Consider the following 25,385-nt stretch of genomic DNA (forward strand, 5'->3'; position numbering starts at 1 on the left):
GTGGAGGCGTTCACAGCACCCTGCTCGCTGCCTTGTCTTGCACTAGTGTGGTGCGCGCGTAAGGCTCTGTAGCTGGCCTCGCTGGTGTCCTCTGTCTCCAGCGCAGGGCACAGGTGAGCCACCTAGGGCTGTCCCCACCATGGGGACCCTACCAAATCTTAACTAACTCCTTCCACTCTGGGTGACCGGCTGTGGCACCCCAGGGTAGGGACGCCGTGGATAGATACTTCCCCGTGGCCAGAAAGGCTCCACAGGGAGTGTGATCCACGCAGGACACCAGAGTGCTGGGCATGTGCAGAGACCTGGGTGTTGGGGCTGAGGCTGAGTCTGGCTGCTTCCAGGCCTTTGTCTCCTTTGCAGGAAACAGCCCAAGAGCTGCAAGGGGCCAAGGGGGGCTACTGCTCTGATCGCGGCAGCAGTTACAGCCTTGGGAGTGTGTGAGTGTGAGAGAGAGAGAGAGATGGACAGAGAGCGAAAGAGACTGTCTGCGGACACCTGCAGGTATGGAGGAAGCTTCCAGCTGTCAGAATTGCTACCCCTGGTGTTTCCTGCACCAGAGTGTAAAATATGACACGTGTACAGAAAACTGCGTGAGACCTCCCTGTTCAGTCTAGTGAATAATCATAAAGCACACGCCCTTCTAACGACCACCAGATCAAGAAGACAAGCGTTGCCAGCACCCTAGAAGCCCCCTCCTTCGTGTGCTCTTTCCAGGTTTATCAAATAAATTCAGCCCTCTTTTCTTCCTTTTTTTTTTTTTTTTGCTGTACTCGGGCCTCTCACTGTTGTGGCCTCTCCCGTTGCGGAGCACAGGCTCCGGACGCGCAGGCTCAGCAGCCATGGCTCACAGGCCCAGCCGCTCCGCGGCACGTGGGATCTTCCCGGACCGGGGCACGAACCCGCGTCCCCTGCATCGGCAGGCGGACTTTCAACCACTGCGCCACCAGGGAAGCCCTCTTTTCTTCCTTTTAATTGTTGCCTGTTCGTTTGTGAATCATGAAAGATTACAGTTGCCCTCAAGAGATCAGAGAATCACCTGATGGACTCCCTTGGGCCTGTTGCCCAGCTAAGAGAGAAAAAACGCTTGCCGTGGTTAAAGTCCCCTGGGTCCCCTCCCGCAGGTACTCACTGTGCTTCCTTGTTGCTTCCATAAATAGTATCCCATATTGTTCTGCAGGTTTTAACACTGTATGTAAATGGCTCCAGACCGCCAGCACTCAGCTGCAGCTTGCTCTCAATAGGGTGGCTAAGTGAAGTCGCATGCTCCCCAGCATGGGTCAGATGGAAGCCTCTCCCCATAGCCAGAGGAAAGCATCCCTGCCCCGGTGGAGCCGCAGGAGGGCGCTCTGGGGCTCCTCTCGGCTTGCCACCCCCTGCTCCAGCCGGGTGTGACACCTCTGCCTCAGATGAAGGTGGGTAGTCCCTGTCCGGAGAGGGCACTGCCAGCTTCCCAGGTTGACAATTGGGATTCAGCTGTAAGCCCATGACCTGTAAGGGGCCTTCCCTGACACTTGTAAGGTGTGAAGGGGGTTCTGGTACCATCCCAGATCTGTCACTTCCACGGAGGGGCCTTCCCTGGAGAAGGGTGAGACCCCCCCACACACATGGGAATGGATTGGGGGCTGGGTGCAGGGAGGGTCTCTTCTCTTCCCCTGCCTCCTCTGCCCCTCTGCTTCCCCTGTTAGCCAGTCTCATCCAGCCTTTCATGGAGAAGCCCTGTGGGGTGGAGATGACTATCAAAGGCTCTGGATCTGAAGGCCTGGGTTTGCTACCCAGCTCCGCCACCTACTAGCTGGGTGACCTTGGGCTTGTGGCTCCCCTCCAGCCCCCCTCGGCCTCAATTTCCCCATTTGTAAAATGAGATTGTTATAAAGGTTATTTTATCCATGTAAAGCACTCAAAAGAGAGCTAGCACATAGAAACCTCTTAACAAGTGTTAGCTGAGAGTATTATTGTCATTATTGTCCCTCACTCTTTCACTGTGTGCCTCCTCTGAGTCCAGCCCTGTGCTGGCTGATGCCTGGGACAGGATGGTGACCTGTCTGCCCGAGGCCCTGCCCTCATGTCCAGTGATGGGAGACAGACACAGCACTAAGCAGTGACAGCCCAGAGTGACCCTGAGGAAAGCACAGGCCCGAGGGTCATGGCTTTGGTGGAGGAAGCTCCCCCCCCCACCCCGAGAACTTGAAGCAAGCCCTGGCTCCGCCCTAGGAAATCAGGGAAGGCTTCCTGGAGGAGGAGACATCTGCGCTGAGGGCTGTAAAAGGAGTAGGAGTTAGTGTGTGGAAAGCTGTGCATTCCAAGGAGAATGAATAGCATCTTCTAAGGTGGGAAAGGGTCTGGCATTTTCAGTAAATTATTAATATCTTTTTTTAATTATTAATATTTTTAATTAAGCTTTTTATTGTGAGATCATTGTAGATTAACTTGGACGTGTAAGAAATAACACAGAGAGAGCCCCCATACCCTTTACCCAGTTCCCCCAATAATAACATCCTGCAAAATTATGGTTAGTACAAGACCACAACCAGGATATTGACACAGATACAGTCAAGATATAGAACATTCCATCACAAGGATCCCCCCGATGCCTTTTTATAGTCACATCCCCTCCCTGGCCTGTCCCTAACTCCTGGCAACCTCTCATCTATCTGTTCCCCATTTTTATTACTCTGTCATTTCAGCGTTATGTAAATGGGATCATACTGTACGTCACCTTTTGGTGTTGGCTTTTTTTCACTCAGCATAGTTCTCTGGAGATTCATCCAGGTTGTTGCCTGTGTCAATAGTTCATTCCTTTTTCTTGCTCAGCAGTGGATGTGCCATAGTTTATTGAACCATTCACCCATTGAGGGGCATCTGGGTTGTTTCCAGTTTGGGGCTATTAGAAATAAAGCTGCTATAAACAGTCTCATACAGGTTTTTGTGTGAGTGTAAATTTTCGGTTTTCTGGGACAAATACCCATAAGTGCAGTTGCTGGAAAGTAAGGTAGATGCATGTTTAAAGAAACTGCCAGACTGTTTTCCAGAATGACTGTTCCATTCTGCATTCCCACCAGCAGTGTATGAGCGATCAGTTTTTCTGTGTCCTCACCGGCATTTGGTGTTATCACTATTTTTTATTTTGGCTGTTCTAATAGGCATGTGATGATAACTCATTGTGGCTTTCATTTGCATTTCTCTAATGGCTAATGATGTTGAACATCCTTTCATGAGCTTATCTGCCATCTGTGTATCCCCTTTGGTGAAATGTCTCATGTCTCCTGCCCATTTTCGAATTGGATTGTTTGGGGGTTTTTTTACTGTTGAGTATTGAGAGTTCTTTATCACTTCTAGATATTAATCACTTGTCAGATATGTGCTTGCAAATATTTGCTCCCAACCTGTGGCTTTTTACCCTGTTCACGTGGACTTTTGCAGAGCAGAAGTTTTTAATTTTGATGAGGTCTGCTTTATTAATTTTTCCTTTTACGGGTCATGCTTTTGGTATCAAGTCTGAGGACTCTGTGCTTAGCCCTAGATCCTGACGATTTGTTTGTTTTCTAAAAGTTTTATAGTTTCACATTTTATATTTAAGCCTGTGATCCATTATGAATGAAGGTTTGTGCAAGTGTGAGGTTTAGATGAAGGTTCATTTTTTAGCATAGGGATGTCTGATTGTTCCTGTACCATTTGTTGAAAATGCTGTCTTTCCTCCGTTGAATTGCTTATGCTTCTTTGTCAAAAATAAGTTACCACAGTGAGATACCACTTCACACCTACCAGGATGGCTATTATCAAAAGAAGAAAGGAAAATAACATGTATTGGTGAGGATGCAGAGAAATTGGAGCCCTTATGGATTGCTGGTGGGGATGTAAAATGGTGCGGCTGCCGTGGGAAACAGTTTGGTGGTTTCTCAAAAGGTTAAATATAGAACTACCATATGACCCAGCAATTCGACTGCTAGGTACACATCCAAAAGAATTGAAAGCAGAGACTTGAACAGATATTTGTATACTTTAATGTTCATAGATGCATTATTAACAATACCTCAAAAGTGGAAACGATCCAAGTGTCTATCAACAGATGAATGAATAAACAAAATTTGGTGCATACACACAAGGGAATATTATTCAGCCATAAAAAGGAATGAAGTTTTAATTCATGCTACAAGGTGGGTGGACCTTGGAAACATGCTTAGTGAAATAAGCCAGACATAGGAGAAATATTGTGAGATTCCACTTACGTATTCCACCTAGCGTGGGCAGATTCATAGAGAAGGAAAGTAGAATAGAGGTTACCTGAGGCTGGGGGGAAGGAGGGAGTGGGGAGCTATTGTTTAATGGGTACAGGATCTTTTTTGGGGATAATGAAAAAGTTTGAGGCATAGACCTTGAAGGTGGTTCCACAACATTGTGAATGTATTTAAGGCCACTGAAGTGTACACTTTACAAATGGTTAAAAGATAAATATTATGTATATTTTACCACAGTGAAAAAAATCAATGTTTTAAAAACCAGTTGGGGGCTTCCCTGGTGGCGCAGTGGTTGAGAGTCCGCCTGCCGATGCAGGGGACACGGATTCGTGCCCCGGTCCGGGAGGATCCCACATGCTGCGGAGCGGCTGGGCCCGTGGGCCATGGCCGCTGGGCCTGCGCATCCGGAGCCTGTGCTCCACAACGGGAGAGGCCACAGCGGTGAGAGGCCCGCGTACCGCAAAAAAAAAAAAAAAAAAAAAAACCAGTTGGGTGTATTTGTAAGGGTCTGTCTCTGGGTTCTCTATTCCGTTCCCCGGGCTCTGTGTTTATCCCCACTGTCTTGATTACTGTGTTTATCCCCACTGTCTTGATTGCTGTGTCTGTACAGCTGGTCTTAAACTAGCGGGGCAACTACTGGGGAAAGTGGTCTTCCCGTTTTGTTCACCTTTTTCACAGCTGAGTTCTTCTAGGGCCTGGGCCTGGCATTTTTGGAGCCCCTCTCGCGCTCCCTTTGGTAGAAGATGGCACCAGGGCTTACCTACTTTCAAAGTCACCCTTGACACCTGCCTTGCCCTCAGCCCCCCGTATCTGACTCATCAACAAGCGTTGCTTTTTTGGGGGCAGACATAGCTCTGGTCTGCGCTTCTCTCTCCGTGTCCAGCCATACTGGCTGCTTTCATCAGTCTCCTGGAACACGGCTTCCGTCTCATCACTTGTCCGCACACCCTCTCAGGCCCCCTTGATCCCATCCTCCACAGACAAGGCAGCCAGAGTTACATCTCCCAAATACCAGCCCGTCCTCAGCGCCTGCCTCTGCTCCCCCGCCTCCCTGGTGGCCTGGCTCCTGCCCTGCTCCAGCCTGGCTCCCCCACACTCTCAGCCCTCCAGCCACCCGTCTCCGCTGGAATTTCACACTTCATCAGGCGATGCTGGACTGCAGGCCCCAGCGGGCAGGGGCCATGCTGCCCCGTCACACCGGCTGGGACTGGACTTGGTGCATGCACATTGGATTTCTGTTGACAAACTCCATGAATGTGGGAAGGAGCCCATGGTTGGGGGTGGTGGTGGGGAGATGAGGCTGGAGACGTGGGGATAGCTGGGGTGGGTTTACAGAGGTCTCCCTGACCCTTGCAGAAAAACAGGCAAAGGCTTTTTTTTTTTTTCCGGCCATACCACGTGGCATGTGCGATCTGCCCAACCAGGGATCAGGCCCGCGCCCCCTGCACTGGAAGCACGGACCCAGAAAGTTCCAAAATAAAACTTTTTTTTTTTTGGCCACGCCGCGCAGCATGCAGGAGGCAAAGGCTTTGAAGAGACACTTAGCAGAAAAGGAATTGTGGTGCTTTTATAAATATGAAAGGATGCACAATTACTAAGTACAAAAACGCAAATGAAAACTAGGCCGAGAGGGGCCAGACTTCACCTGTCTGACTGAGGAAGATGGGAGAGTTTGACAACACCCTGGGCATGAGGCCGAGGGAGGGGCTGAGAACGGGCGACTTGGCAGTGCTGAGCTTTGCCCGGCAATCCCACTTGTAGGCATTTGGCCCACAGAGATGCTGGCACACCTGTGAAATGACAACTGCACACGGTTATCGTTGCTGCACCGTTTGTAAGAGCAAATGCCTGGAAACCACTGACCTGGCCCCGTGGGGACTGGCTCAAGACATCGTGGCCCTTCCACACAGCTGCTAAAGCAACAAGGCTGTGCTTTGCAGAGATGGAAGCATGGAAAGATCACTAGACATATATATATTTTTTATTTAAAATCCTAATTTTAAATTATTAGCCTACCTAAGGCATAAATGTATAGTATGACCAGTTACTTTAAAGGGAAAACCCACGTAACCCCCGCCTCCATTTGAAGACACAGATGGTTCCAGCCCCCCAGAAGCCCGTCCCAAGCCCTCCTGCCCCCCGGAGGCAGCTTCTCCCCTGATTTTTGAGGCAGTCGCTGCCTTGCTTTTCTCTTTGGTTTTGCTACCTCTGTATGCTTCCCTAAAGAGCATATTTCATTTTGTCTGGTTTTAAGCTATTTCTGAACAAAGTCGTAGGATGTATCGGTTTTTGTTTTGCTTCTTCTGTTTAATATTGTTTTTGATGTCCATCCAATGTAGCTGTGGGTCATTCATTCTCACTGTTGTGTACTATTCCGCGGAGCTGGTAGATCACACTTCATCATCCTTCTCCTGTAGACGAGCGTTTGTGTTGTTTCCAGTCCCTCGCCGATTCAGACTGTGCTGTGTGAACCTTCTCATGTGTGTCCCTGGGTGTAGACGTGGGAGAGCACTTGCCAGGTCCCCAGTGTGTCTTCACCTCGACTGGATACTGCCAAATTCCTCCTGGTGCCAACGGCGCAGCGGGGCCGAGGAATGCTGTTGGCAAAAGCATCGTACGAGTGGTGCGCTGCCATTTCTGGCTGTTTTAAAAGTGCGTAAGCATCTCTGTGCGCGCGTGTGCACACACACACGTGCATAAGCTCTCTCAGAAAGAAAACAAAGAAACTCCAGTAGAGGTGGCTCCAGGGCTGAGCTGGGGTGGGGCAGGGCAGGAGGGCATCGTCCTGTCCCTGTTTTCCCTTTGGTGCCATTGGCTTTTGAACTATGTTCCGTATTATAAAGGGACAGAGACTGAGACGGAGAGAAGGAAAGGAAAGGGAGGGGATAGATGAAGCCTAAATGTGGCAGAATGTTAATAGTTGAGAATCCCAACGATGGATTTTATGGGGGTTCATTGGTTTAGTCTCTAGCTTGGGGTGTGTTTATAAAGTTTGGTAATGAAGATCTGTTCCGGTGTGAGAGGCTCTTGAACCGACCTCTCCTTGCCCCTGAGGCCTGTCCCAGGAGGATCCCTTGTTTCCAGTGAGACGTCCTCCTGGAGGAGGGGTGCTCCCTCCTTCCTCCCCACTCCCCGGTCCCTTCCCTTGGGACCTAGTTTCCCTGGCTGGTCAGAACTGCCCAGTCCTGACCGCCTCCTTCACCAGAGCCCAAACCAGCCGGTCCGGTTTGGGGAGCCCGCCCCATTTGGCTCTTCTCTGGGTGGCTGCCTGACAGGTGCTCCACCCTGATGGGGGAGGGGGCGGCCTGGGATCTGGGGCGTGGGGGGGGAGCGGGAGGGGCCAGACCTGCCCTGCCGTGGCCCCAGGCCTGGCCGGGAGCCCCTGGCTTATTGAGCAGGTGGTAGACAGAAGGGGGTAGATGGGATTTCCAGGCCCTTGGAGCCAGTCAGTCCTCCTGGTCCCCGTGGTAAAGTCCTGGAGGAGTCGGTCTGTGGCAGAAGCCGTGGTAGGGTGCCGGAGCAGGGGAGTGGGAAGGACCCAGGCACCTCTGTCCACCTGCCGCCCAGGCCACCTGCGCACTCACTGTTCTCCCTGGGCTGCCCGTCAGCCGAGTACCCGCCCAGGGCCCAGGACCCTGCTTGAATCTGATCATTGCTGCCGCTCACACGACCACCCCCCCAACCCAAGTCAGGGAGCAGTCCTACTCTTCTGTCCGCCCCCAGGACAGGCAGTTTGGTCGGGTTTGTTCACTGCTGAATTGCCAGGGCCTCCGACAGGCTTGCCTGGTATGTGCCAGGAGTGGGGCGAATGTGTGAACCAATGGGGGAGACAGGTCAGGGACGGTGACAGCCTGAGGGTCAGCGCGGGGATGGAGCCCGGGGTGTCAGGGAAGGCTTCCTGCAGGAGGGGCTGCAGTAAAGGGATGAACTGGGCAGCCCCGGCCCCTGCCCCCCACAGGGGAGACAGAAAGAAACAGATTTCGTGCCAGGAGCTGTGCCCCGGGCCAAGGAAGGCTTCTCAGAGAAAGTGAGATCTGAAGCGGGGAGAAGGTGTGAGGCAGAGGTGGGGTGGGCCTGCACGACCCCTTCTAGAGTCCCTTTCTCTGAGCGTCCTTTTCTCCTGTTCTGCGATAGGGGTTCTGGGCCCCCTAGCCTTCTGCTCAGAGTGGCTGGTCTAGGACACAGGCACTGGGACAGACGGCCCACTTGGGCAAGTCACTCGGCCTCTCCAGGCTTCAGTTTCCTCTGTTGTAAAATGGGCCTGATAAAGTACCTGCCCATTTAGGGCAGTGGTGAGCTAAAATGACTTAATGTGTGTCGATGCTGAGAGGAGGACCTGGCCCAGAGGAAGTTCTCTGGAAAGTTGGGCCACTTATTTTCAGAAAGGTTAGTTACATCCTGGCAAGACAGCCAGCATAGCGACACAGGAGTCGCAGCCGTCCCCACCTTTCCCTCTCCACATTCCCGCCATCCAGCCCCACTCTCACGCCTAGGTATTTCCGTGGCATGGGGGTGGCGGCTGTTTACCGTGATCTCCCCTGGTGAGGCCGCAAGTCTCGGGTTCATCCTGATGGGTGAGTGGGGCAGAGCAGCAGGGCCCCCCTTCGTTGCACCCTCTGGGGCTCTTGCTGGCATCGCAGCCTGGGTGTGCAGGGAGAGGGGGACACAGCAAGCCCCGGATCTCCAGCCACCCTCCCCGTCAAAGAGGCCACTCATCCCCCATCTCTGTGTCCTGCACCACAGCCCCAGCCAGTGTTTCACACCTGGCTGCCCCGCCAGCCACTCTCGGGCACTCAGCCCCATGCTGAGCCACTGTTTCTGGCCCCTGGCACCTGGCCTGGCATAGGGAGTGAGATGGGGGTGTGCGTGTGTGGTGGGAGACTGACCCTGCCGAAGCAGGGGCTGTGGTTGGGTCCCCTGCTCCTGTGTCCCTGCCCAGCCCTCCCTCCGCTGGGACAGTTGTGGGCCCCATGGCTCAGGTTTTCCAGGCTCAGCCCCGCCTCCCTCCGGCCCTCCCTTCACCCTCCACCCTTCCCCTCCCCCTCCCATGGGCTGGAGCCACAGCCAAGCTCAACTCCTGCCAGGGCAGGGCCGCGTCACCAGCCGCTGCCAGGGAGGCCAGGGCGCAGAGCCCAGCCAGCTCACCTCCGTGGGCAGGGGAACCCCTTGATCCCAGCTCCCTGATCTTTCAGCTGGAAGCCTCTGTCTGCCGGCCTGCCCCACTGCGGGTGGCCCAGGACAGAGGGAAGAGGATGGTGGAGGTGAGCTGGCCCAGGCCTTGGGGAGGAGCGGAGGAGGGGGAGGGCTGCCTGGGTGTGCGGGAGGGCAGTCCGGACACACGGCCACCTGAGCCAGCGTAAACACGTGCGCCAGGGGCCACACCTGTCTTGGGGCCAGGGGCGGGGTGGCTGTGTGTGTGCCCGTGTGGGCGGTGGCAGGCGTCTATCTTCTGGGGCTTAGCCCACACCTCGGCGCGGGTCCCCCTGAGCATCTCTGTGGGAGCGCATTCCTGGGGTCTGGTCTGCATGGAGGTGTTTCCAAGGGGTTGTGCCTCCCTGGGCCACTGGTGACCCTGGGGCTGGCTGTGGGCATGCCTGGGTCTGTGTGCGGGTCTCATGGTTAACTGTCTCAGGAGCGCTCCTGGGTGTGTGGAGGGTCTTGGGGTCTGCCTTCCTAGTGAGTCCAGCCATACGGAGCATTTGTGGGGTTATGTGTGTGTGAGCATGTGGCTGTGTTTCTAGGTGGTGGCTGAAGTCCGTATCATTATGTTATTTGGCTCCCCCAGGATCCTTGTATGCGACTCTGGGTCTCTCTGGAGTCCCTCCATCTCAGGGGTGAACGGGTCTTTACGTTGTTTGTGGAGGGGCCCCGGGTCCTTGACTTCTTGGGGTCCCAGCCGTGGGTCCCCAGTGTTGTGGCCCTTTCGTTCTGAGAACTTCCTCTGAGCCAGGCCCCTCTTAAGACTGCTTTCCCACCTTCTCCCATGACACCTCACAGTTGCCTCCGGCCCACTTGCTGAGGCTTGGGGTGGGATGTTCCCTCCTGCGCCCAGGCCCCTGTACAGCCGCCAGCAGGGTACCCGGCTAGTGTGGGGCAAGCGGCTGCTCCGTCTCGGGCTGCTTGGGGACTTTTCCGTGCAACCAGTGTGTGTGTTCTCGTGTTTCTGTGGTTGTGTGGCTGGACGTCTGTGTCAGTCTCTGAGGACAGCTGTGCACTGTGGAGCGACTTCATTTGCTTCTGTGTCTTGGGGGTGTGTGTGTGTGTGTGTGTGTGTGTGTGTGTGTGTGTGTGTGTGTGTGTGTGTGTGTGTGTGTGTGTGTATGGCGGGGAAGGACTTAGGTTGGAGGGGCCTGGGAGGCCACTGGAGCCTCTTTTCTACCTGTTGCCCCCTCCCTCCTTTCTGCCCCACCTCAGGGGAGGAATGAATGAAGTCGAATCTGATTTCCCCCGTCCCTGGGGGCTCGCCCACACTCTCAGGTTTGTTGTGGCATCCATCCCCACCCTGGGCACCTCTGGGGGGTGAGGGACACCAGCAGTGCCCTTTGTGTCTGTGCTCTATTGAGCCTGGCCAGGCGGGGAGGGGGCACCTGAGCCTGGGGCTGCCACAGGAGCCGCCTGGCCTCCCTGGGGGCTTAGAGCACCTCGGGGTAAAGGAAGCGCCATCTGTGCATTCAGCCACACTCTCTGAGCTGTGCCTCGCCCTGTGCTGGGCAAGGCCGGGGACGCAGGGTGGCTGAGAGCGCCCCAGGCCCTGTCCTTTGGGAGGGCAGGGGTCATCAGAGCGTGATGGGGGCCCATTATGCTCCCCCATCCCAGCCCTGGAGAAGGACGGTCTTAAACAGAGGTAGTCAGACTGGCACATTTGCTCTGGGAGACCGTGCTCAGCATCCTCTGTCCTTTACTTGTTCCTTCCTTTATTCGTTCAGCAGCAGCAGCAGCAGTGCCAGTAATGATAACAGCAGCTGGGCTGTAGCAGTGAGGGCCCACTCGGCGGCAGGCGCTGTTCTGAGCGCTTGGCATGGGTCATCTGGTTTGCTCGTCCAAACACTCCCAGGAGATAGGGACCATCGTTACCCCCAGTTTGCAGGTGAGGACACGGAGGCCCAGAGTCACTTGCTCACGGGCACACAGCTTGGCAGTGGTGGAGCGGGCACGAGCCTGGGCCGTCTGCTCTTACTCGTCGGCTGCCTTCCGAGTCCTTGTCCGGAACTCAGTGCAGAGGCCTGCTGAGGGGAGGATGGCGCTTACGTGGCCAGAACACGGAGAGCAGGCTGCTCGTCACTTCCCACATGCGACTCCAGGCCCTGCTCCCCGAGGCTCGGGTGGCCCTCGATCTGTGTCTTTTTATGGGCTTTCACCCATCGTGGGGAGCGCGGATCTCTGGCGGCACACCCCCTGTATGATGTTCTTCTTGCTTCTGGCCAAAACGTACCACCACTTCCTCCAGTTCCCAGGCTAGGCCGTGTGGTGGGGAGGGCCTGGGGAAGTGGGCTCACAGCCGGGCGCTCCTTGTGTTTGGAACACACACCAGGTTATTCACTGAATAGCTGGATTCAGTCTCTAAAGAGGCTCAGTTCCGTCACAGGCATCAAGGTCAGATTTCCAGGCAGTGTGGACGGGCCTTGGGGACTCCTGGCCGCCCTCTGCCCCACCACCCTTCCCTGCACCTCCTCAGGGTCCAGCCTCATCACTTTGGCGATGACATCACTCATCCGTTGCACAGATATTTACCAGGTACCTGCTGTGTGCCAGGCCCTGCTCTAGCTGCCAGGGGTACGACAAGAATGAGACAGACAAAGGCCCCTGTTCCTGGGGAGCCCATACTCTGCTGGGGGGTGGGGAAGGAGGGGGGACCAATAGTCAACAGGTATATAATGCCAGATGATAATAAATGCCACGGAGAAGCATAAAGCAGGGGTGCAAATTTTGTCAGGGGGTCAGGGAAGGCCTCCCAGAGGAGGTTTTCTTTGCACTGAGACCTGAAGATCAAGAAAGGGGAGCCATGCAGCTGTGGGCAGAGGGAACAATGGGTGCAAAGGCCCTGAGGCTGGAACAAGCTTGATGTGTCCAAGACTGAAAAGGAGGAGGCCAGCGTCGCTGGGGTGAAGTCCAGGGAGGAGATGGGGTCCCTTGGTGGCAGGGCCCAGCTGGGCAGGACCTTGCTAAGTCACAGTGGGGAGTTTCATCCAGGTGGGGAGCCCTGCAGAGTTTTGTTTAACATTTCTTCAGATTCCCTGCTGACCACAGCAGCCTTTCTGATCTTGGTTTTGGTCATCGGAAGTAGAGTTGTCTCTGTTCATGTTCCTGTCCCATAAACCTCTGAGGTCCTTTGTCTGGAGTAGAAGCTTTGGCTGGAGCCAGGGCTGCTGGGAAGCGGGAGGCTTAAGGGGGCAGTGACAGGCCTTCTCCGTGGGTCAGTCGACGCTTTTGTGCCCTGGCGCTGGGCAGCCCTGGGCAGTGACTTCTCCTCTCTGGGCCTCAGTTTCCTAGTTTGGGAAACAGGAGGGAAGAGGACTCTCCACCCACGCACCCAAGAACCACTGGGAGGGTTCACTGTGGCCTGGTCTGCATGCCTGGTGCAGGCATAGGCCAGAGTCAGCGCTGAAACACGTGTCCCTTCCATCCACCCAGCAGCCACTGAGGGGAGACCTGGGATCCAGCCTGTAACCAACCAGAGCATTGCTCCTGCCTGCGCCGAGCCACCGACTTAGCAGGGAGACAGCAGACACAGTCATAACCATATAACATGTTAGGAGATGCTAAGGGCTGGGAGAGAATGGACTGGATGCCAGGATGCCAGGCTCTGGGGGATGCGGCGACGGGCAAGACCAGACCAAGCCCCTGCCCCCGTGGAGCTCACGCTCCAGCTGTTGCAAAAGGTGGTGTCAGTCCTCAGCAATCCTGCCGTCTCAACCTCTACAGGGTGCCCAGAACCTGCCTATTCCTTCCGCCTCCACAGGCTCCACGTGGTCCCGTCCACCCTCTTCTCCTGCTGGACTGTCGCATCCTCCTCCTCCCAGGTGTCCCTGCTCCTGCCCTGCCCCCACACGCAGCCACCGGGAGCCTGTGAACACCTGAGTCTGGCCACATCCCTCCCCTGCTCAGAACCTTCCTGTTGCTCCGTCTCACTCAGGTAAAAGCCAGAGTCCTGGGAATTTCCATGGTGATCCAGTGGTTAAGACTTTGCCTTCCAATGCAGAGGGTGCAGGTTTGATCCCTGGTCGATCCCTGGTCGGGGAGCTAAGATCTCACATGGCTCACAGCCAAAAAACCAAAACGTAAAACAGAAGGAATATTGTAACAAATTCAATAAAGACTTTAAAAATGGTCCACATAGGGCTTCCCTGGTGGCGCAGTGGTTGAGAGTCCGCCTGCCAATGCAGGGGACACGGGTTTGTGCCCCGGTCCACGAAGGTCCCACATGCCACGGAGCGGCTGGGCCCGTGAGCCATGGCCGCTGAGCCTGTGCGTCCGGAGACTGTGCTCCGTGACGGGAGAGGCCCCAATAGTGAGAGGCCCGTGTACCGCAAAAAAAAAAAAAAAAAAAATGGTCCACATAAAAAAATTTTTAAAAAGCCAGAGTCCTACCCACGGCCCACAAGTGCCTCCACAATCTGCCCTTCTCTCTCGCCTCGCTCACCCGGCCCAGCCACTCGCCTCCTCGCTGCTCTTTGGCCACATCAAGCACGTTCCTGCCTCAGGACATTTGCACTGGCTGTTCCCACTGCCTGGGTGCTCCTCCTCCAGCTACCCACAGGGCTCCTCTCCTCTCTCCACTCGGGTCCCTGCTCAAGCGTCACCTCCTCAAGCAAGGCCCTCCCGGACCACTTCACTGAAAATTCCCACCTCCCCTCACCCTCCACACCCTCCTGATCCCTGCTGTATTTCTCTCCTCAGCACTTACCACCTGACTTACTAGCTATTTTTCTGATTTATCTCATTTATTGACTGTCTCCTTTCCCCTAGGATGTGAGCTCTGCAAGGGCAGGGATATTCCTGACGCTCCTGGCGCCTCTGCCCCAGGCCTGGCAGAGATCAGTCCTCGGTAGACATTGATGATTGGATGGAGGGGTGGGGGGCTGAGTGTGATGGATCATTTGTGGGTAGAGTAGGTGTTTGCCAAGGAGGGGCTTGAGTACATGTCAGCCCCAAAGCGTGAGGCAGGGTCTGGGGACAAGGTGCCAGAGGGTTCCTTGGTGGAACTAGGCTCAGGGCAGGAGGAGAATGGGGGGTGGGGGTGGGGGACACGCAGGTGGGCAGCAAGAGCTGAGCAAAGGTGTGAAGGAGGAACGGTGTGGGGTTTCGGGGGGCAGCGAGAGCCTGCCATGGGCTGCCACGTTAAGACTCCCCCTCCATCATCAGAGCACCGCCCAGGGAGGTAGGCGGTAAACTGAGGCAGGGAGGGGGCTTCTGGAGCTGGTGGGTGGAGATCACGGCAGAAGGGTGGGCGGGAACCAGCGGTGGAAGCGCTGAGCGCAGGCTGGGACCAGTGAGCCCTTCCTCATCGCCCCCTTCCTGCTTTAGTTTCATTTTGGTGACTAGGAAGGGGTGGCCGTGGCCCCTGCCGCATCCTCTGCTCTGCCCCTGCGCCCTGGGGCCCTGGCTGAGTCAGCTCCCTCCACTGCCGGGGTGATGGGGGGCAGCTGGAGCAGGTGGAGGGCAGGAGGGAAGGAGCCCTCTACACGCGCACGCACACACACTCCCTTGACTGTGTTGTCACACTAGCAGATCTGGCTCTTCCACGTGCGCTGATTTCCTTGGTGGGGAGGGCGGTGCCATTTTCGTGTCATGAAAGGTCTGATGGTGGAACACGTGAGCGTGGGGGTGACTGGGAAATGGGAAGCTTTTGCTAGGACAGGTCGGAAACTGCCCATCCCGCATGTGAAATAATTCAAAAGACTTTTTTTTTTAATTGAAATAAAACATTTTAGAGTAGGAGGGAAATGTGCCTGCATTTGAGGGATCAAGCACTGGGCTTCGGAGGCACCTATGCCCCGGCTGGTGGCTGCAGGCTGCACCCTGTGCTCCTTTGTGCCGTGTCGCTGGGGTCACTGCTTCACCCTCTGCCTCTGGGTTCCAGGGGTTTCTCTGCCAGAGTTTCACAGGTACTGCCTGGCAGAGTCTGAGGTGTCTGAGCAGGGGTGTAGCATAGCGGGTGCAGGCGAATGTGTTCGTTCACCAGGTGTTCCTTGAGTGCCTGCCACGCGGTGTTGTAGGCATTGGGGTACAGTGGGGAGCAAGACAGAGGACAGGCCCTGCCCTGGTGGAGCTGACGTTCTGGTGGAAGAAGCAGACACTGAAGAAGCTCACGCACGCAAACACATACACACACAGTATATGGTGAACGCAGTGAGGAAACATAAAGCAAGGAAAGGGGCATAGAGGGTGGTAAGACAGGAACAGGGACATTTGTGTGCAGACGTGGGTGGAGGGAAGGAGGGAGGGAGCCATATGGAGATCAGAGAAGAGAGTTCCAGCACGGGGTGGGGTGGGGGGGGGGGTTGCAAGCTGCCAGTGCAAAGGCCCTGAGGTGGGGGCATGTCTGACGTTTGAAGAACAGTGAAGAGGCCAGAGTGGCTGGGGCAGAGTGAGCGAGGGGCCGTGTGCGAGGAGAGCTGATGGGCAGATCCCTCAGGACCTCGTGGGCCACGGGGAGGAGTTTAAGGATGTTGACTCTGTAGTGGATCAGACTGTCTTCCAGGCCCACCTCTGCTTGGTGACCTTAGCGAGAGATTTCACCTTTGTGAGCCTCAGTTTCCACATCTGCAAAATGGGAGTGAAATAGCCACTCCACCTAAGTGCCGGGGAGCCGGTGAGCTCAGCATTGGCATCTGCGCAGGGTCGTGGGCCCCCCATGGTGGTGGTGCTGGTGGTGGTGGTAGGGGTGTGAGTACTGGGGCTAGCCTCAGTAAACCGCATTTGGGGTGGGGACTGGTGCTTGGACAGCTTTTCTGCTGCAGACCGACAGGCCAAAGGCCCGTGGAAAGGGCGAGTAATTCCTTATTCCTGGGTGGGGGGTGGCGGTGGTTGGAGCCCCACTTTGTGCTGCCTCCCACACTACCGCTGGGGGCCTGGGCAGGTTGGAGGAGCTGGGGACCCTCACCCCCAGGTGGGGTCAGGACAGGAGAGGAAGAGCAAGGTCTGGGTGTGGATAGAGAGGGTGGAGAAGGAGGGAGGAAGGGTTGGAGGCCAGGACCATGATGGTAATGACAAAAACAGAAGCACCACCGCAGGACAGGTGGGTAAGAGCCTGGACTTCGGTCCCCGACTGCCTGGGTTCAAATTCTAGGTGCCCTGAATAAAGGATTTCCCCTCTCTGAGCCTCAGTCTCCCCACCCGTGAACTGGGGATGATGAGCGTGTCTGTCTCACAGGTTAGCGGTGAGGATGGAATGCGATTAGACACAGGACACCAAGCAGACCCGGGCACACACGAGTCTCCAAGGACGCACCTGCCGTAATTCTGAGAACTGGCGGGGCCCGGGCTCTGTGTTAGACAGGGCTGGAGTCTTGTGTCCACTCTGCTTCCCAAGCTGTGTGACCTGGGCAAGTGGGGTGCCCTCTCTGTGCCTTGTCTTCCTTGTCTGTAACACAAAGCCCAAAACGGCCCCTTTGTCTGGGGTCGGGCGTGCAGATTAAACGAGGGACTCCGGGTCAAGTGCTTAGGAGAGGGGCCGGCACGGTAGGTGCTCCCTAAGTGTTGGCTGCTGCTGTGATAGTGACCGACATTTACCGCGCGCTTCCTTGCTGTGTGCACTTGGCCTTGGGGCCATCAGTGCCTGGGTTCTCTGTGACTCCTTACAAGAACTCCAGGAAGCAGGTACTGTCATGGTCCTCTTTTAACAGAAGAGGAGACTGAGGCACAGAGCAGCTGAGCTGCTAGCCCAGGGCCATGCAGTGAGCTCCCACGGTGGGTCAGCTCACCCACACTTCACAGGCAGAGAGCTGGGCTCTTGGCCCTGAGCTGTCTGACCCCTAAATTCTGGGCTTGCCTGAGAACCCCAGCACCTACTCTTTGCCCGCCTCCTCTGCTGCTGGCACAGGCCCCTTTATATGTAGCAGCTCCTCTCCCTTCCGTGGCCCCCATAAAGTCAGGAGCTTGGGGACTTGGTGGGAAGGGGGGTTTCTGGTCGGGGGAGCCGGCAGTGCTTGGAGCTGCCCCAGGGTGGGGCTCCCGCCTGATCATTATAAACACGGTTGGTTCCTCTGTTTGTCCTGCCCTCCATGCAGCGCCCAGAGGGAAGGGCTGGCCCCGGGCAAATATCCGGAGGTGTGCCCCTCTGTCCCCTTCCCCTTCGGGTCACACAGGCAGCTGGGGGCGGGGCTGGGGGTGGGGTGCAGAGGTGGCTTGGGGGTTTGCGGCAGGGCTTCTGGGTCGGCTGCCCTGTCTTCCAGGCTGCCTCCTGCCCACCCCGTCTGGATCCTGAGCCCCTCCCTCTCCTGGGTTTAGTGAGGGGTCCTGTGGCTAACCCTATTCGTGCAGAGAGCTTGGAGCTGACTTGGGGCCCGCAGATCCTGGGCTGGGGGGCGGAGGATGGGCAGGCAGAGTGAGAGAGGCCAAGGTGAGGAGTGAGGCTGGGCCCAGGGCCCAATGGGGGCAAATCTGGGAAGGCAGTGAGGAGGTGGTGGGACATGGTATACACATCTGGAGGGATGGAGTGGAGCGGGGAAGATGGGGGAAGGTCAGCGGGTAGGGATGAGGCTAGGAGCTGGAACTGGGAGAGAGTCGAGGGCAGAGAAGCCTGGAGAGAGGACAGGGTAGGTCAGGGCCTCTGGCAGGTGGGCCAGGAATGGAGGCCTGGGCGGGCGGGATAGGCAGCGTTCCGGGGGCTGGAATGCGGGACCGCTGCTGAAGGGGCTCCTGGCTTGCAGGGTAGAGAACGGGCTGGGGCAGAGGGTCCCTCACCCTGGCCAGGCCTGTTCCACCCCAGAGCAGGCAGGGAAACTGGACCCCTGGGGGAGCCCTGGCTCTGGTCACCTGCTGGCCGGGAGGCCCAGGCCAGTTGAGGCAGGTTGGCTGCTGGGTCCCCACCCGCCTCCCACTGGGCGGCTCCTGCTGCCAAACCGGTTCCCCTGGATCACTGCCCACTGATGGCCCTACCTCTGGCCTGGGGATGGCAGCCTCTTCGTCCTTACCTCACAGAGCTGCTCCGCGAAAGGATCCGGGAGTGGAACCAGGGGCTGCAGGGGCCGCATCCCAGACACACGCAAGCATCCTTGCTAGGTCACGAGACTCACTGAGCTTGGGGCCGACCCTGTGCTGGGCACTGTGCCAGGCTCTGGGGAGCCAGCCATAAACCAGACAGAAATCCCCACCCAGTGCATTTCCCCTAGTTCTTTGGGTCTTCGTTCACACGGGCCCTCTTCTGGGAAACCTCCCTTATCCCCAGCCTGCCATCCCTCCAGGCTGGGTCTGGCACTCTGTGACCCCAGCGCCGACCACTCTGGGCTGTCAGGGGCTGTCCCAGTCACCGCAGTATCCCTAGCACCAACCAGCGCAAGGCTGGACACAAAGGAGTGAGTTGTTGCTGAATGAATGAACGAACGAATAATGGACAAATGATGTTTTCTTCCCACTTTACAGATGAGTAACCCGAAGCCCCAAGAGGAGACGCCTCGTGCCCGAGGGCACTTCTAGCACAGCCAGCGTCAAACCAGGTCCGTGGGACTCAGGGCCCGTGTGCGGGCTGGGGGGCAACACCTGGGCCCCCTTCCCCAGACGTGGCTAGGAGTCATCCTACTCATCAGAAGGGCAAATGCCGACGGGGCCCTCCCTCCGTGTCCCAGCCCTGCACCCAGCTCTGCTCGTATTAACTCATTAATCCTCCCAGCAGCCCTGTGGGGGCTGATCCAGCGCACAGACAGGTTAGGTCACTTGCCCAAGGTCACACGTAGTAGGCGACAGAGAGAGATTTGCACTCTGGCCATCTGGCTCCCCACCCATCATTTCTCTGGTCCCCCTATGGGACACCACCATCACACATGTCCTCTTCGGCCCCTTTGGTTTTTAAATCAGCTCTCATTGAGCATTTACTCTGTGCCGGTGCTGTTCTGAGTACAGGACTGGAGACCACAGGCCCTAAAGACAGGGACTGTTTGGTCTGTTAGTATCTGTTATGAAGTGGCTCTTTCCCCGCTCTGATCTTGGTGAGGAACTTCCCTCCTCTGAGCCTCAGTCTCCTCATCTGTAAAGTGGGCATATAGCAGTAAGGCTACCTAGGGGTCACGCATAGGACAGGGGCTTGGTAACCATTTGTTGAACAAGTAACCAAAGGTATGTGGTGCTTGCAGCCCAGAGTGCAGGCTGGAAAAGCAGGGATAGTGTCAGCTGGCCTTCAGGAACCAGTCGCCGAGCACATACTGTGTGCTGGGCGTGGCCGAGACAAGGGAGTGGGATGCCAGGAAACTGGGCAGGTGAGACCTGGCCTGGGGCATGAAAGTCTAGTGATGGGGGTTTTAAACACTGAACTAGTAAACACAAGACTGAGCAGCAGAATTTCCAGAAGTTAAACCTGCTATGAAATGTGATGGAAGGACAGTGGGGAATGGGGACTCCTTTTCTTGGGGTGTTCAGGAAAGGAGTCACCAATGACTGTGAAGGAAGGGAGGGAGGGGACCATGTGTGTGGATACTGGGGAAGAGTATTCCCCACAGAGGGAACAGCCAGTGCAAGTCCCTGAGGCTTGGAAGCCAGTGTGAGTGAGAGGGAGAGATGAGAGCAGAGAAGTGATGGGGCAGGTCGTGTGGGGCGGGCCGCGGGAAGACTGAGCTGCTCTCCTCAGTGAGGTGGAGCCACAGGAGGGCTCTGAGCAAGGGGCCTGACTCGGGTGTTCACGGGGTCCCTTGGGCTGCATGTGGGGGACAGACTGGGAAGGGGCGGGGGGGAGTGGGGAGACCAGGGAGGAGAGGAGGATGGATAGGACCAGGGCGGGGCCAGAGGATCGAGGAGAATAGCACGTTCTGGCGAGCCGTCCCCTCCCACAGGCCTGCCGGCAGGAGCCCAACTCTGCACCCTCACCACGCTGAGAGCCTGGCGCCATGTTCGGGAAGAAGAAGAAGCGGGTTGAGATCTCGGCACCGTCTAACTTCGAGCACCGCGTGCACACGGGCTTCGACCAGCACGAGCAGAAGTTCACGGGGCTGCCCCGCCAGTGGCAGAGCCTGATCGAGGAGTCAGCTCGCCGGCCCAAGCCCCTCATCGACCCCGCCTGCATCACCTCCATCCAGCCTGGGGCCCCCAAGGTATGCTGGTGCCCACCACGCCTCTCCTGACCCACGCCAACCCCCTTGGGGTGACCCCAGCCCTCAACCCCACACTTGACCCTGCGGCCAACACCTCCCCCTCCCTTGCTGAGCTCCACACAGACACGCCCCAGTCCTCACCTTTCACTCACCCCTCCACCCACTGATCCCTCACTTGGCCTCAACGCTGATGCCCCCCTTACCTTGCTGAGAACCCTACACTGACCTTGACCCTCCGACAGTCCCCCACACCAGCCCCAAGTCGTGCTCCTGTCCTTGGAGGCTCACGCCCTGAGCTCTGTGCTCCGGTCCCCAGCACCACAGACTTGTCCTGGGCCTTCACCGGGCTCTCATCTCAGGACGAGGGACAGACTCGTTCCCTCATGGCGACTGCCCCAAGTGCTCAGGGCTGAGCTGGGGGAGCCCAGAGGGGGCTCCTGACCAGCCCCAGGGTCCAGGCCAGCTTCTTGGAGTCGGTGACACCGGAGCTGAGCCCTGAGGGCCGAGGACGAGGAGGAGTCATTGGGGCAAATGGTGGAGAGGCAGGGCTTTTAGTGGAGGAAACGGCCCACATGAAGCATTGGGGGTTTTTGGTTTGGGTTTTTTCCCTGCCATCTGAGCAAAAGGGCAGAGTTGGGATTTGAATCAAGGTCCGTTTCCAAGGCCCATGTTCTTAACTCCTTTCCTGTGTCCGTGATCCCAGTGCTGGGCGTGGCCTATGGTGAGGCTGCTCTGGGGGCAGGGGGTGCGGCACCCCGCAGCCTGCGAAGCCGGCCTTGGAGCACGGACTTTATCCCAAGGGCAGTGGGAACCAGGAAGGGCCATGGGCCAGGGACCGCAACCCGGGTTGTTCGGAGGGGTGAAGGTGGGCCGGCTGGTCAGCAGGCTCAGCGCCAGGGGGCAGGCCCAGGGCTGACTCATCCTGCCCCGCCCCGGGCCAGCGGGGCGCGGAAGCTCTCCCCCAGGGTCTCCAGCTGGCAGCCCACTGAGGCGTTCATGTGCCCCAGGCAGGGGGCTTTTGGATACTTTGAATTCTCTGCCACTGCCTAAAAAAGCAAGAGGCTTCACATCCAAATCTCTATTTCTGGCTTCTCCTGACAGATCGGCTGGGGCCACTGGAGGGGCAGCTGCCACCGCAGGCGGGGTGCCAGCTCTTCTGGGCCCGCAGGCCCCACCCAGCCCACCTCAGTTCCATCCCCTACCCGGCCCTGTGGCTGCTTGTCTGCTGGTTATGCCCGCACTAGGGCGCTTCCTAAAATCTAGCCCCTGCTTGGCCTGCCAGCCACGAGCCCTACCTGGGACTGTGTGTGCCAGGAGGAAGGGGCACCTTAAGCCACACAAAGGTGCCACACGGGCTGGCACTCTCCTGGGGCCCCTGTGGGCGCTTGTGTTTGCTGCCCTCGGCTGAGAAACTCCCTAGTCCTCCCAGACCCTCCCCCAACCCCCAGGGACTTCTCGACCTCTTATTCCAGCACCAAAGCCTGACCAGGTGTCTCCCTTGCTTCGCTGGGCCCCTGGGCAAGGCCAGGCCTCTAGGCTGGCAGCCAAGCCCAGGAGAGGCCGGGGGCAGGGGCTGGCCCCACAGGGGTACGGCGGCCTGTAGGAGGGTTTTGTGGGATCTGTGTTTTCTGCACATTTGAAGTGGTTCTGGCTTTAGGATGTCTGGCAGCCTGTGTCCCTGCCTGCCAGTGATTGACGGCACAGGGCTGAGGGGCATGGGCTCTGCTCCCCTCAGCCTCCTCCCAGCCTGCCTGCCTTACTCACTCACGGGTTCAGCAAATACTTATTGAGCACCTTCTGCATACCAGCCAGAACAGAAACAGACAGGAGGAAACCATGGCCTCCCTCACGATCATTGCACTGGGGGAGCAGGCCATGGACAGCTGTACGCATGCTTTACGTCAGCTGGTTTTAAGTACTCTAGAGAACAGGAAAGCAGGGGAGGGGGATAGGGAGTGTTAGGGGCTGGCGTTTCAGACCACGGGCGGTCAGCGAAAGCCTCCAGCAAAGACCTGAAAGGGGGGTGTGTTGGGGAGGGGAGCTCAGGGCAAACTTGGGGGAAGACGTTCCAGGCAGTGTGAACAGCCAGTGCCTGAGGTTGGAGTGTGTCCGGTGTGTTTTAGGAGCAGTTAGGAGGCCCATGTGCCTGGAGCTGAGTCGGGGGCAGGGGGAACCCTGGAGGCTGTGACCTGGATCAGGATGGTGGCCATGGCGGGTGAGGGTGGGTTCAGGACAGGCTTTACACAGGCATTCGCATTTGCCAGCCTTGCTCCTGGGGCACTCCTGCACCTCTACTTCGGGCCCAAACCTTTCTGGCTCTCCCGTTAACCCGCCCTCAGCCTCCAGAGGGACAGAGAGCGTGGTTTGGAGTTAACAGCCCTGGCGGGCTGCAGGGGAGGAACTGCCAAGCTGGGCCCCGGCCCCAGCATCCTGTAATTTGCAGCTCTCCAGGGCTGATTATGGGGTGGCATAGTCTCTGCCCTTCTTCCCCTGCACCCCACAGGGCAGGGACCGCCCCCCAGTCCGGAGAGCAAGAAAAAGACGGGTGCAGCCCACGGGGGGGGGGGCGACAGCCTGTCGGATGGGCAGGCTTTCCTCCCACTCCCCTCCTGCCACCCAAGGCTAGGTGCTGGGGGAGGGGCAGCAGGGGCCTCCCTGCTCCTGCCCGCCCCCCCTGCCGCCCCGCCCTGTCATCACCCATGGCATTTCTTCATTCCGTCTCTGTCTTGTCTCTGTGTGTGTGTTGTGTTGTCCTGTCCTCGTGTGTCGGATACACGTCCTGTGTCCCCCTCCTCCTTGCCCGGCCCCCACCCCGCCATTGCCCCGGACCCCAGACCATCGTGCGGGGCAGCAAAGGCGCCAAGGATGGTGCCCTCACGCTGCTGCTCGACGAGTTTGAGAACATGTCGGTGACGCGCTCCAACTCCCTGCGGAGAGACAGCCCGCCGCCACCCGCCCGTGCCCGCCAGGAAAACGGGATGCCCGTGGAGCAGGCCACCACGGCCAGAGGGGGCCCAGAGAAGGCGGGCGGTCAAGGCCGGGTCGCCGGTCGCAGCGAGGCGGGTGGCAGCAGTGGAGACAGGCGGCGGGTGGGGCCGGACAAGAGGCCCAAGTCGTCCAGGGAGGGCTCAGGGGGGCCCCAGGAGTCCTCCCGGGACAAGCGACCCCTCTCTGGGCCTGACGTCGGCACCCCCCACCAGCCTGCCGGTCTGGCCAGCGGGGCGAAAGTGGCAGCTGGCCGGCCCTTTAACACGTACCCGCGGGCCGACACGGACCACCCATCCCGGGGCGCCCAGGTAACTGCTCCCCCTGCCCCAGGACCGCCCCACTGTCCCCTTGCCCGGAGCTTCCCCGTTGCCACCCACCGACTCCAACCTGTGCCCAGCCCACCGTCCATCTGCATCCTGACCACCATGTGTCTGTCCCACAGCCGGGGTCCCCGTCCCTCTGGCCCCTCCACTGACAGCCGCTTCTCTTTTCTGTTGCAGGGGGAGCCTCACAACGTGGCCCCCAATGGGCCATCGGTGGGGGGCCTGGCCGTCCCCCAGTCCTCCTCTGCCTCCCGGCCCCCCGCTCGAGCCCACGGCCCCCCCAGCCCTGGAGTGCTGGGCCCCCACGCCTCCGAGCCCCAGCTGGCCCCTCCAGCCCGCACCCTCGCCGCCCCCCCTGCGCCCCCCGCCCCCGGACCCCCCGGACCCCGCTCGCCACAGCGGGAACCCCAGCGAGTGTCCCACGAGCAGTTCCGGGCTGCCCTGCAACTGGTGGTGGACCCCGGCGACCCTCGCTCCTACCTGGACAACTTCATCAAGATCGGCGAGGGCTCCACGGGCATCGTGTGCATCGCCACCGTGCGCAGCTCGGGCCGGCTGGTGGCCGTCAAGAAGATGGACCTGCGCAAACAGCAGAGGCGCGAGCTGCTCTTCAATGAGGTGGGCCTGCTGCCCCGCCCCCGCCTTCACCTCGCCTCCTGGGGCTCCTCCGCCCCATGGCTTTTGAGGGCACATGGGGTGAGGAGGGGAAAGGGCCTTCGGGGATGGGGTTCCCCAGGGCTGGGTCCTGGGCCCGGCTCCTGTCCTCACTCGTCACACCTCCCCAGGCTGTCTCCTCTGTCCCCACGATACCCATGGCCACGGCTGTCCTGTTCCTGGCCAGGCCCCGAGCCCCAGCTCCAGGCTCCCTTAATCCCCCTGAGCCCCACCCTCTGCGTGCCTTCCAGGCCCCTCATACCCACCAAGTCCCATTCTGGCCCCGAAGCGTGTACTCCAAACCTGCCTCTCCTGGTTCCCTGTCTCAGAGAGGCCCCGCCACTCCTGTCCGCAGGCCGGAGCTCTGGACCTCCCTGGCCCCCACCCCGGCTTGTCAGTCCTGAGCCTGTCACTCCTTCCCCCATCCCCGTTCCTGTCCCCACGTAGCCCATTTGCTGCTCGGCCCTGCCCCCTGGGCATTCCGCACACCACAGCCAAAGGGCTGCCACACACCCCTTTACTGCCCCTTGCAGCGCCCCCTGGTGCCCTCAGGACAAAGGCCTGGCCTCTTGGCCGTGCATCTGAGATCCGCCCCCATCTAGGCCTCGCTTCTGTCTGACCTCAGGCTTTGGCCCTTGGGGGGCTCACTACCAGTGAGCATGTTGCAAAGGCAGACCCCTGGCTCCTTCCCGAGAGGAATCTGTGTTGGGAGCAGCCCCCGGCCTCTGATGCAGGAATCCCAGGAGGACGTCAGGTCCAGGGTCGTCCGACTCTAGCTCTTGCCTCCTGACCTCTCCACACTCCTCAGCTTTGCCCCGTGTAATGTGGCCCCTGTGAGCATCGTGTTCCCCCAGCTCCGTGAGGCTTTGCCTTGCTAGGCCTTCCTGCCCCTGAAATCTCTTCCCTCACCCCCCCACCCCCCACTGCCTTTTATCTGACCTGCC

The 25,385-nt window shown here is 58.2% G+C and overlaps 1 protein-coding gene across 2 annotated transcripts in view; it reads left to right on the forward strand.

The window, feature by feature from the left end:
• Nucleotides 1-25,385, forward strand: part of PAK4 (p21 (RAC1) activated kinase 4) — a 46,582-nt gene that overhangs the window by 16,167 nt on the left and 5,030 nt on the right. Inside the window, exons 2-6 of one of the 2 annotated variants that reach the window (XM_079908245.1) lie at nucleotides 13,195-13,368; nucleotides 18,819-18,892; nucleotides 20,219-20,476; nucleotides 23,311-23,772; nucleotides 23,965-24,405. In XM_079908245.1, the coding sequence (XP_079764371.1) occupies nucleotides 20,273-20,476; nucleotides 23,311-23,772; nucleotides 23,965-24,405 (1,107 nt within the window). In that variant the 5' untranslated portion in view covers nucleotides 13,195-13,368; nucleotides 18,819-18,892; nucleotides 20,219-20,272. The remainder of the gene's footprint in view (nucleotides 1-13,194; nucleotides 13,369-18,818; nucleotides 18,893-20,218; nucleotides 20,477-23,310; nucleotides 23,773-23,964; nucleotides 24,406-25,385) is intronic. The other variant, XM_079908244.1, reaches the window with a different exon arrangement.

The sequence above is a fragment of the Stenella coeruleoalba genome, assembly GCF_951394435.1.
Source record: "Stenella coeruleoalba genome assembly, chromosome: 20".
Taxonomy (NCBI): domain Eukaryota; kingdom Metazoa; phylum Chordata; class Mammalia; order Artiodactyla; family Delphinidae; genus Stenella; species Stenella coeruleoalba.